The sequence below is a fragment of the Aedes albopictus genome, chromosome 3 (genome assembly GCF_035046485.1).
Source record: "Aedes albopictus strain Foshan chromosome 3, AalbF5, whole genome shotgun sequence".
Lineage (NCBI taxonomy): Eukaryota > Metazoa > Arthropoda > Insecta > Diptera > Culicidae > Aedes > Aedes albopictus.
Genome location: NC_085138.1, coordinates 307,360,026 through 307,372,258, shown reverse-complemented (window position 1 = coordinate 307,372,258; position 12,233 = coordinate 307,360,026). Strand labels below are relative to the sequence as shown.

The window sequence follows — 12,233 nt, the reverse complement described above, 5'->3', positions numbered from 1 at the left end:
GATCGATGATTGTTCTTTCAGGTTCTGTATCTATTTGCTCTCTGATGGCCGTTTGGCGATTTGCCGGCGGTGGCCGTGGGAGTACGTTGACGGAGTTTCTAAACGATCCTGGCTGGACTGCGACGACGGAATATCGCTCTGGAGGGTTGAATATCATCGGAATGGAGGATGACGAAATTGCGACGACGGATTGTCGCACTGGACGACGGAATCGAGCGGGATGCCGTTGGTACGGATGGCTGTCGAAACTACCGCGACGGATTGTCGCGCTGGGACGGCCGGATGCCGTCGGAACTCGCAATTGTTGGTGGAGATCAGTGAAATACAAATACTGGAAGAGATGAGAGGGTGCTTTTTAATCTTGTTAATCGCATTATAAAAAGACTTCCCTGGAACGGAGGCCAACGGGCCTCCGCGGGTACCGGACGGTACCGATGTCCCTCTCACTCTCGTACTGGGTGAACGCTTCGTTGGATTTGGGTTGGTGGTGCGGTGTTGGACGACATTTTACTGGACAAACTGGGCTGCAAACTGCCGCGATGGATAGTCGCGCTTGGACGTTACTGTGCTGCCGGAACTGATGATTGGTGATCTGCGGCGACGGGATTCATCGCGCTTGGACGGGACTGCCGTCGGAACTAGTGACTGCGGATCTGCGACGACGGATTGTCGTGCTGGGACGGGACTGCCGTCGGAACTGCTGACTGGAACTGCGACGACGGAATGTCGTGCTGGGATGGCGGTTTGCCATCGGAACTTCGGCTGCTCGGCTGACTAATTTCGGTGGTGATGCTGCATGAAGATCACTATCGCTGGAACAGATGAGAGGGTGCTTTTTCACCTTTATAATCGAATAAAAAAAGGACTTGCCTGGAACGGAGGCCAACATGGCCTCCGCGGACGCCGGGTGGCATCGGAATCCCTCTCACTGCTCAGCTACGATGACTTCTGGGGATTACCTACGGACTGCTACTGATTTGACGAAGCTACGTACTGCGAGCGTCGATCTCACTGGCCAAGCTAGATGACGACCACTTGTAGCACGCCAAGGGCAAAATGTGCACTTCTGCCCTCTACCAGATGCGGTTGCAGGTTACCTCAAAATAGTCAAGGGTGGTACCAAATAAAGTACGGGACTAACGGGGCGCCGAAGCGCTGGCGTTGGACGCCGCTGAAGCATTCATGCTGGACGAACTTCATTCCATGCAACATCTGACCACCACCGAAACTATACAGACCTCGAATGACAGGGGTACGCTTGACAGGCTCGATTGGAATCTTGGTCGGAGACTGCTCCGGATGACCGGAGCCAGGGGCGATCGTGACTGGGAAAAATGAGCGGGTTACTTTTTTCGAAAAATACAATATACAAACGACTTAACTGGTATGCGGAGGCCGATGGATTCGACCTCCGCCGGTGGAGGAGACTTAGTTCTCCCCGTTCGACGATACAATATTGTCACGGATGGGCAGCACGCAGATCTTTGATACTGCTCTGCGGTAGCTGCCGTCTTTGGTCTTAACCGTTACGACCCGCACATTCCCGTCATCGCCAGCGTGAACGTCTGTCACTCGGCCGAGCTGCCATTTCAGAGGCGGTCGTTCTTCATCCTTCAGGACCACCATGGTTCCTACTGCAACGTTGTTCCGACGTACAGTCCATTTTGTCCGATTGTGGAGGTCCGACAGGTAAAGCTTGGACCAGTTTTTCCACAACTGCTGTGTGTACCGTTGAGCCTTTTGGAAGGCTGACAGTCGATTCTCGGGAATTCCATCCAGATCTGGTTCCGGAATGGCCGTGAGGGAACGCTGAATGAGGAAATGCCCGGGAGTTAACGCTTCGAAATCGTCCGGGTCATTACTGAGCGGCGTCAGAGGTCTCGAATTCAGAACTGCTTCCGCCTGGGCCAAAATCGTTGCCATCTCGTCGTACAGGAGCGTGTGCGTGCCGATCGTCCGTTTGAACAGCAGCTTGAACGATTTGACTGCTGACTCCCACAGTCCGCCGAAGTTTGGCGACCGCGCTGGGATAAAGCGGAATTCTATCTGCTCCTCGTTCGCTTCCCTGACTACGTCTGACTGGAATTGCTGGTTGATGAACAGCCGACGAAGTTCGTCTAGTTGACGTCTCGCTCCAACGAAGTTTCTGCCATTGTCGCACATGATTAACTCCGGCTTGCCACGCCGGGAGGAGAAGCGCTTCAAGGTCGCAATGAAACCTTGAGCGGACAAGTCTGCCGCTAGCTCCAAGTGTACAGCCTTGGTAACGAGGCAGATGTAGACGGTGACGAAGATCTTCACTGGCCGAGAACGTCGGTGCGGGTAAGCGACTTGAAACGGGCCGCAGTAATCGACTCCTACGCGCTGAAACGGTGGACAAGGAGTGACTCTTTCAGGTGGAAGGTCAGCCATGAGCTGATCCTGGATCTTGGGTCTGACTCGAAAACAGGGCACGCACTCGTGAAGCACCTTCCGCACGAGATTCCGGACGCTTGTCGGCCAGAAACGTTCTCGGACGGTCGAAATGATCAGTTGTTGTCCGCCATGCAGCAACTTTCGATGGTAGTGCGCGACGACGATGTAAGCGAACGGATGTCGATGATCGAGGATGTACGGATGCTTGCGGCGGTTCGCGATTGACGCGTGACGAAGCCGGCCGCCGACGCACAGTATTCCGTCTTCGAGTTTCGGGTTTAGAGCTAGGATCTTCGACGATTCTCTAACTTCTCTGCCGCTCGTCAGGTCTGCCAACTCCTGCGGAAAGCTTTCTTGCTGGCAGAGGCGAACCAACGCCTTTGTCGCTTCCTCGAGCTCAAGTTTCTTGAGGGGTCCTTGTCGTCGCGTACTTCGGTTGGCCGATTGCGAATTGTAGCGGAATCGTAATATCCAGGCAGTGAGGCGCTGGAGTTCGCTGAACGATGATCGGAGGCTGAAGATATCGCTTGGTTGGATGACTGGAAGTGCTGCCGAGACGGTCTTGACCTCGAGATCCACCGGATCGAATTCGTCTTCGCTGATCGGTGGGGCTGATGGCCAGTTGCATTCGTCCGACCTTAGCCAATACGGCCCACTGAACCAGAGCGATTCGTATTGCAGCTGTACGGGAGCCATTCCGCGGGAAATGATATCCGCCGGATTCTGCAGTCCAGCAACGTGATTCCAGACACCGTCCTTCGTTATGTGCTGAATCTCCGAAACCCTATTTGCGACGAACTGCTTCCATCTTGACGGCGACGACGATAGCCAACACTTGACGATGGTTGAGTCCGTCCAGAAGAAACACCTTGCACGCATGCCAAGGCTGCTCACGACCTTTTCGAAGAGGTGGGCTAGCAGCAACGCAGACGATAACTCCAACCGTGGGGTCGAGAGACGCTTGTTCCCCTTTTGCAGGTTGTCGAGTGGGGCGACTCGTGATTTCGCCGTCAGCAACCTCACACACACCTCCCCCGTTTCGGAGATGGTTCGCACGTAGAAGCAAGCACCGTACGCCTTGTTTGACGCATCACAGAAGCCATGTAGCTCGATGGCAGTAGCATGACCGCCGGTTCCTACTCAGCGGGGAACGGTTAGGTTTTCCAATCCAGCCAGATTGCGTCTGTACTCCTGCCATTGCTCCTGTAACTCGGGACTCAGAGAGTCATCCCAGCCGCAACTCTGCTTCCACAGCTCCTGGATGAAAATCTTGGCCTGAATGATGACAGGTCCGACCAGACCTAGCGGATCGAATAGGCGCGAAACGTCGGAGACTACAATGCGCTTCGTGATCATCGCAGTCCAGTTGAACGAGGGGAAGGTAAAACGGAAGACATCTGTAGCTGGTTCCCACGCTAAACCGAGGGTTTTTATCGCTGTTTCGGCGGAATCTAGTGCGAGGATGGAACGTTCATCTCGCAAGTTCTCCGGGACGACTTCGAGAAGCTCCGCGCTGTTGGAGTTCCATTTTCGTAACGTGAAACCCGCTGAATCCGACAGCTCGATGACTTCCTTCACCAGCTGCCGACCTTCGTCAACTGTGTCAACTCCTGTGAGCATGTCGTCCACGTAGAAGTCTTTCTCGATGACTTCAGACGCTACGGGGTGTGGCGCCTTTCCGTCTTCAGCGAGACGCTGTAGGCATTTTGTAGCCAGGTATGGAGCGGACGAGGTGCCGTACGTGACAGTAGTCAACTCGTACGTCCGAAGCGGTTCACTTGGATCGTTCCGCCACTTGATGCTCTGCAACGGGTAATCTTGGGGCTGGACTCGGATCATACGGTACATCTTGGCAATGTCGGCGTTCACGGCTATGCGGTGTGTTCGGAACCGTAGACAGATGCTGGATAGGTCGTCCTGCACGACGGGACCAACCATCAACGCATCGTTCAAGGAAACACCGGTCGACGTCTGGCACGAAGCATCAAAAACCACTCGCAGTTTTGTGGTCGTACTGTCCGGTTTCAGAACTGCGTGGTGCGGCAGAAAGTACCTCCTGACTTCTTCAGCATCGCCTTCCACTTCCTTCATGTGCCCTAGCTCGAGGTATTCGCGAATGAACTCGGCGTACATCGCTTTCAGCTCGGGATTAGCTGCGAATCGTCTTTCCATTCCCATCAGTCGCTTGATCGCTGTTGTCTCGGAATAACCTAGCCGACTGATTACACTCTCCTTCTTCGGCAGGGTCACAATGAATCTGCCAGTCTCGTCTCGTACGGTTGTCCGGTTGAAATACGCCTCGCAAGCTGACTCTTCCAGTGACTGCGTACTGTGACTTCGACAGGTTTCTAGGTCCCAGAACTTCGTGAGCTGGTCTTGAAGATCGTTCGTGGAGCAGACGAAAGTCAAGGATGGCGATCCACCGACAGGGCGATCGGGTATCTTGCCGGAGACGATCCAGCCAAACTCAGTATTCTGTAGCGTAGGTCCATCTTCAGTCGCCTTGTGTCGCTCGCTTCGAAGCAGGTCCATGTAATACTCTGCTCCGATTATGATGTCTACCGGTCCTGGTTCGTGGAAACGCGGATCGGCGAGGAAGGCTGCTTCGGGAAGGTTCCATCCGCTGATGCTACATCTGGCTGTCGGTAGCGAAACAGTCAGCCGCGGGAGAACGTTGAAATGCATCTCTTGCGAGAAAGCAGACATGTCCTCCAACCTTGGCCGAACTACAGCGCTGACGAGTTTCGTCGACGTGCTGATCGACGAACCGATCCCTTGAACGGAGAGAAGTGATGGCGACGCGTGGAAATGCATTCTGCTGGAGAACTCTTTCGTCATCAGGCAGTGCTGGGAACACGAATCCAGCAGGGCTCGTGCTAGCATAGTATTGCCGTGACGATCTTGGACCCTCACAAGGGCGGTGGAGAGCAGAATGTTGTGTGTGGGAGTAACTGGGAGTGCAATGTGTGTTTGAGTGGTGGATGTGGCAGTGTTGGTGGCTGGTGACTGAGTGCTAGGTCGTTGAGAGTTGCTGGGTGTAGTGTTGCTAGCGTTTGATGTCTGTGGTCTCGGGTTCGGTCTTGGTTGCGAGGATTGTGGCTGTTGTCTGGTTTGTGTCGGAGGGTTTGACTGCGATTGTGGAACGGAGGATCGGATTGGTGCTCCATGCAGAAGAGTGTGGTGCTTCTGCTGGCAGTGACGGCAGGTTCCCTTGTCGCAGTATCGGGCCCAATGGCCAAGGCTAAGACAGTTCCGACACAGCCTTGCTTTGGAAACAACTTCGAGGCGCTCCGCAACTTGTAACCGCTGAAACTTTCCACAGACGAAGGCGGGATGCCACGAATCTCCACAGAATGGGCACTTCCTCGACGGTTTGACGGTGGTATGGCACACGGATGGCTTCGATGAGCGATAGTCGGAGCTGCTCGGCTTCGAACTCACGGGAGCGACGGATTGTAGTACTGCACAATGGCTGCGTAGGAATGCGAGCATGTTCTGGTACGTTGGTACGTCTTTGGAGTTATGGTGCGTTTCCCACTGCCGTAACGTAGCAGGATCCAGCCGGGAATACACCATGTAGGCCAGAATTGTGCTCCACGCAGCGGTGTCTTCTCCAATCTTCTGCAGCATCTGGAGGTTTTTCTCGAACCCGCCGATTAGGTTGCTCAAGCCGTCGTAACACTCGCGTTTCATGCCTTCCACGGCGAAAAGAGCATCGAGGTGGGCCTTCACTATTAGTTTCTTGTTCTCGTAGCGGGATTCCAGCGCCTTCCACGCCACGCTATAGTTCGCAGCTGAAAGCTCCACGGACTCGATCTCCTGCAACGCTTCTCCGGAAAGAGCCAACTTCAAATAACTGAACCTGTCCATGTCGTTGAGCTGCTTGTTCTCATGGATCAGGCTGCAAAAGCTGTCTCGAAACGGGATCCACTCCCTAATCCTCCCACCAAACGATGGAAGGCGAATCTCTGGTAGCTTCACCTTTGAAAAAGAGGATTCTGATTGGTCACCAGGTTGACCGATTCCGGACGTCGTCGCGATTGGTGGTGGGGGAGCTCGCTTCGATGTGAGACTGGCCTTTAAGCGAAAATACCGCTCCTCGAACTCGGTAAGCGCCGCCAGGTTGGCCTTTTCACGCACTTGGACATCCTTGTCGTCCTCATCCTCAGCGGTTTCGTCCGTTAGCAGCTCAATTCGTTGCCGAATCGCGTAAAACTCCTTGCAGATTGCCTCCAGGGATTCCAGGCGCACTGCAATTTGTGGTTCGTCCTGGCTGGGATCGTATCTCCGCGCGAAATTCTCCAGTCCTTCCAGCGTATTCAGCACACGTCGCTCACTCTTAGCAAGGGCGCGAAGATCGGCCATTACTAACTAATTAATCACTGCACTACACTGCAATTAACTGCGCCAAGCGCAATCAATCAAATTTGAACACTGCACAGCACTTGCACTTGCACCAAAACACTCGCGATCGACTCAACGTTCCACAAATTCGCGACCTCGAGAGACAGATTGACTGCTCGACGACAAGTAGATAGCAGCGAGGGGGATTACGACCAGAGAGGACCAAACAAGCCAACAAATCCAGCGAACACCGAGACAAATTGAACATCTAGCGGACACCTCAGGGCTACGATCCAAAATAAGAAGCAACTCGCATGCACTTCAATCAATTTATTGCCACATCCACATGCAATTACCACCCACCATGCACTATACTTCCCAAAGATGTCCTCCGTTCTGCTGGGCTCCTTCGCTTCGACGATAGCGCCTTGGATCCGTCCTATTGATCCAAGATGTCCTCGCCTTTCTCAGTGCGCTCTTCCTCGCGATGGCGCCGCACTTCCCTGGCTGGTTATCGCACAAACCTTCGCGCCACAGCTGCAGCGATGGCGCCGGAAACATTCACTGGCGCTGGCCAGACTTTTCTTCACTTAAGCACTCAAAACCGGCGGGAATTGCCTTCCGTCCGCATCTTCCGAGCCGTGCAATTTTTTGCCGACGGCTTTCGCGCACTGATAGTCTTTTTGTCCGTTATCACACTGCACTGGTAAACAGCAGCTCAATTTGCACTGGGGATTGCCGGGTTCCAACACGGAACCGCACACAAGTGTCCCTTTAACTGATCCGGCTCGAAGGACCAAAATGTTTGCGCCCGCCGCGGTTCACTTTCGGACACTTGTTAAAAGGGTTCATTAATTACTGACGGAAACACTTTTTATTACGCGAACACCAGAACTAATTTATTTACAACGAAAAGAGGAGATGCTTCCTCCGCGGCGGTTTATTTAGACTGAGCTCAAAACAGCTGTTTTCCTATCTGCTACCTACACTATTTATCGCTTATGTATTACGCAGCTGGCGACACGATCGCCAGCTGCAGGTATATAAAGAGCGAACCGGTTGGAGAGAATATTTGGAATAGGTGTGCTATCTAGGGATGTCCATGTAAAATAAGACTCTCGATCAATATTGTATCTCGCTCTAACACCATGTATTTTTGACATCCGATGATCGGGGTGACAGTTGAACACAAAGGAATTTGTTAAGTACCGACGACACTTGACGAAACTTTGTTAAGTTGTATTTACACTGTGTTTACAATTTTCGCTGTCACCCCCATCGCGGTAAGTCGCCATGGATAGCCTTATAGCGTAGCATCAATAATGAAGTCTACAGAAGGCAACAAACGCAACTCTCCACGGCGTGAATGTAATTTACATTCACGGCGCGGAGAGTTGCATTCACAGCTCACTCACGACTTTGGTATGCGTGTGCGACCTTAATGTTATTCGACAAACTTTTAGATAAAACTACAAGATTAAATTCATCCATATATTGTTTTTTGATAGCATGCTTCTGAACTGAGATAGTAGCAAGTGAATGTAACTTTTCGAAAATGAATGATCTCATCCCTCCACACGTCCCTAGATGTGTTGCTATTACTATTATTTGGATGACCCTAATGTCTTTTCTTCTAGTTATGATTCTCTGGCTTTGGCTCGGAGTATTGCAATTATAGAATCGATTGAGGGGGCACTAAATATTTATAGCTCTGCTCCATTCAAATTGTCTGGATCAGATGGGATATATCCTATTTTGCTTCAGAAAGAATTTGATTATAAACTTGTTTTGAAAAACCTACCTTGACCTAGTTTGCAGTTTTGCTACAGGGTACACAGCAAAAAAAATCTTGTAACATCACATCATTTTCGATGCACATCAGTCGCGTCGTAAAATTGATGTACAAATTACATCCGTTCTACGCAGCAAATCAGCCGCCGCAGATTGAAAGTGGGTCTAGCAATCGCTAGAACCGGAACGATAGATGAATCATATATGAGTAAAATATTGCCATGGATTCGTACACTGTTCCGCTGATTGTGAGGCGTATCCCTTACCTCTCGGCTATTTCACCGAGTTGGGAGGTAGTTAATAAATATAATACTGCGTCTGAGTATTTGCTGGAATGGGTTTGTTGACACTTTCCAGTACCAACCAGGGTATACACAACCCCCTGAAGAAAGCGTTAGTTCTTGAAGCCGCCGCTTTTGGTGGGGCGCTACGGGTTTGTTTACGAAATTTCAGGCTACTGGCCAATTTGATACGTGCGGAAGCGAACTTTGTCGTGCGAAGATAAATTCGTGATCGAAAAATGATCATTTCAACATATTGTTCAATGGGTTTAGTGTTCTTTGTTATATTTACAAGACGCACAAGTATGAAAATACATTTAGCCCATTTAAAACAACACTCAAGTCAATTAAATTTGAATGCCGCATCTGCTCCAACAGAAATAATCACTATGTTTCAGCCTTATGCAACCGCCGATTCAAATCAGCACCACGTCCAGCACCATATTTTTGGCTTCAATCCAGTTGTATGTGGATGACAGCCGTTTCATGGGGTTGGGTATACATAGTGAGTGTGATAAATGTTGGAAAACGATGTAACCGAATGAAATTACGTTCAAAAATGGATTCATCGCCAGAAATTACGCGCCTGGATATTAAAAAATTATTTGCTGTGTATATTCCCAAATATTGGCGGGATATTACTGTAGAGTTTATTCCGAAAGTTAGTCGTGCGCCGTATGCAAAGGTAAGAGCTTCACCCCTATCAGTTTTTCCTCTTTTCTTCTGAAATGCAGCCGTGATGATCATCTGGCCAACGTTCCTCTTCATGTGAACCAACATATACTTATCAATCTGAAAAGTCCACTGTGACTCTAAACACAAAGTTGTTTACGATATCGCGAAGATATTCGCTCAAAAGCAATCTTGTTTGGGTGTTTTCTTAGATATCGAGGGTGCCTTTTACAACGTGCTTTTCGATGCCAATATTGGAGTCATGGTATATTTCCAATGATTTCCAATTGGATTCACCAAATGCTCAAAAACCGACATCTCTTCTCCACATTACGTCTAGCAGCGATAAGGAAATTGAGTGTTTGTGGCTGCCTCCAAGGGGGAGTCTTATCACTACTTTTGTGGAATCTCATAGCAGATACGGTAATGGGGCAACTATGCCACAAAAGTTCAGCCTATTGGACGCAGTGGCTTAATTTCCCCAACAGGGGAGGAAAAAAAATGGCGCAACTCAGCGAGTTTCCTACTTATGGGTTTGCCGACGACTACCTAACATTGTTTGGCGGTACGTGCATCAGCACCTTTTTTGACTTGATTCAAAGCGCTCTTCAGGTAGTTCAGGTGTCGCCAATATGGCCTCTCAAATAATTCGAGTAAAACATGTTTTGTTCTTTTCACAGAAAGACGAGCCGTAATGGCGTTCGACCTTTACGTTTCTTTCATTCTGAAACCAATGTTACTAATGACACCTCACAATGAGTTCAGAACGAAGAATTCATTTCAAGCAATCACAGACTCTCAATCTTATCATTCATAATAACTTAGTTTATTAAAAAAAATCATACCCAGACACAGACGACACAGTTCTTCTTAAAAAAGCTAAACCATCTTGTACTTAAAAGCCATTTCTTGAACCAAACAAAATGTTCGAAACGTTCAAAGTCAAAACAAATATGAAAAGATGCTACTGCCATGCCAGCTATCCTAAACTTGTCTAAATCTTCTCAACCTCGAATAGCATTCATAGTTTTCATTTGTCCTAGTAACGGGGTTAGAATGTATGGCCTATTGTTCTACTATAAGTAATAGTGTTCGTGTTGACAATTTCACTAGCATTTCTAAATAGAAACTTTTTTCATTTATCTGTTCAGATTTTAATTAGGTTCTGGTTCATCTAAATAGTACTATGTAGTAGGTATTGCCTCAATTTCTTGAGCGGAAACTGTGTGTGGAAGGTTCAAACAACCAAATTCATGAAATCAATCGAACTGAACAACGCACATTACACTGCACTGGGCCAAATTCGTTAGTTAGTTTTCGGAGGATGTAGAGAGAAAAGTACATTTATATCACGCACAGTTGCTTATGTAAACTATCAGCTAGCAAAATCTTACCTACATTCTATGTTTGACGAAAAAAAAACGATGCGGAACTTTTTTTCTGACAAGTTGGAATTTCGATTTTTATAAAAAAAAAACTAAAACTCAGGACCTACAACTACAGTATTGAGATAAATTAAAAAGAAAACGCGCAAATCGGTTTTCACTAGGTTACAATTTCAAAAAATTCTCATTTCTTTATCCTAATATCACTTTTATCACTTCTTCTTGCACTCGGCTTCGCTGTCGTCCCTGCTTTTGTTGGCGATCAGATCGTTGTCACTGTTCGGTTCGGTTTCGTCCGAACCATCGTCATCGTGTTCCGGATCATCGCCGTCGCCATGCGGCTTTTCGTGATGATGATGATGATGTTGGTGGTGGTGCTGGTGGAGGTGAGCAAAGTTTCGTGACTCCGAACCACTGGAAGATGTCCGGGAGAGCGAGCAACGACGTGCCGGTTGTTTGGCCGCGGCGGGGGCTGGAACGTCGGAACACTCGTCGTGCACCTCCGTGCCGAGGTTGATGTTGGTCAGTGAACCGTCGTCGCAGGGTGCCGATACCGACTGGGAGATGAGGTTTTTGAGTGGGGTGCGTACTTTGCGTACCTGACTATGGTCGGTTTTGTAGAACTTGAACGGAAGCTTCGACTGGGACTGCTGAGGAATGTGCTGGTGGTAGTGGTCCGGTGGATTCATACCGCGGCAAGAACCGGTCGAGTGGTTGCCTTTGTACTTTTTTAGTGTGGCCGGAAGACTCGAGGAACCGTGGGGTCCGGTGGAGAAGGTCTAAAACAGGAATGAGAATAGCATTAGATTTATTTTAAAAATTAGAAAATTTCGATAATATAGTTATATTCTATTCAGTGTTGCCAGTTCCCATAACTTTCTTCTCCTTTTTTTTTTTTTTTTTTCTTGTCTGTATTAACGAGATTTTTAGCCCTAGGCTAGTTCATCTCGGGACCCACGCTTTACTTCCCTTCCGAAGGAAGAACTCACATTTTGCGAGTTTGTCGGGAGTGGGATTCGATCCCACTTTCTTCTCATAACTTACATCACTATCGGCATCGTCCTGCGGGAACGTGCTCTCCATGTTGTGTTTCTTCTTGTTCAGCGCTGCTGCTAAACAACCGACGCAAATGTTGTTCTCGTCCAGATGGCGATCCGAATCGGTGCAAACAGCTACAGCACCAGCGGTCACTCCACAGCCGCCGCCACCGGATGTCGCACTGTCCCGGCGAGTCATCGATTGTCTGTTGGAATGAATTCGACTGGCGGATGGTTGATGCTCGTTGTCCGACTCCGATTCTGAGGAGCTTCGTGATAACTAAAATGGAAAATTTAAAAATTCTGTT

General features: G+C 49.3%; 2 protein-coding genes across 2 annotated transcripts in view; both read right to left on the bottom strand.

The window, feature by feature from the left end:
- Positions 1 to 638: 638 nt before the first annotated feature.
- LOC134290800 (uncharacterized) lies at positions 639 to 6,780 on the bottom strand. Its single transcript, XM_062858002.1, has 4 exons — positions 3,597 to 6,780; positions 1,464 to 3,551; positions 1,142 to 1,325; positions 639 to 792 (listed from the first exon to the last, which is right to left on the bottom strand). The coding sequence occupies exons 1-4, from the start codon at positions 6,778 to 6,780 to the stop codon at positions 639 to 641; spliced, it is 5,610 nt and encodes a 1,869-aa protein (XP_062713986.1).
- Positions 6,781 to 10,987: 4,207 nt separating this feature from the next.
- The window catches only part of LOC109621516 (RING finger protein 150), a 115,233-nt gene continuing 113,987 nt past the window's right edge, over positions 10,988 to 12,233 (bottom strand). Inside the window, exons 8-9 of the mRNA XM_062842396.1 lie at positions 11,933 to 12,205; positions 10,988 to 11,667 (exon numbers count right to left, since the gene is read on the bottom strand). Of these exons, the coding sequence (XP_062698380.1) occupies positions 11,101 to 11,667; positions 11,933 to 12,205 (840 nt within the window). The 3' untranslated portion in view covers positions 10,988 to 11,100. The remainder of the gene's footprint in view (positions 11,668 to 11,932; positions 12,206 to 12,233) is intronic.

Excerpts from the sequence above, each read along its gene's own strand:
- LOC134290800 (XM_062858002.1), bottom strand. The coding sequence starts at position 6,780 with ATGGCCGATCTTCGCGCCCTTGCTAAGAGTGAGCGACGTGTGCTGAAT. Across the intron at positions 3,552-3,596 it reads GCAATGGCAGGAGTACAGAC|GAACCGGCGGTCATGCTACT; the intron begins GCAATCTGGCTG and ends CCCGCTGAGTAG. Across the intron at positions 793-1,141 it reads CGCCAGCGCTTCGGCGCCCC|CATCACCACCGAAATTAGTC; the intron begins GTTAGTCCCGTA and ends ATCTTCATGCAG.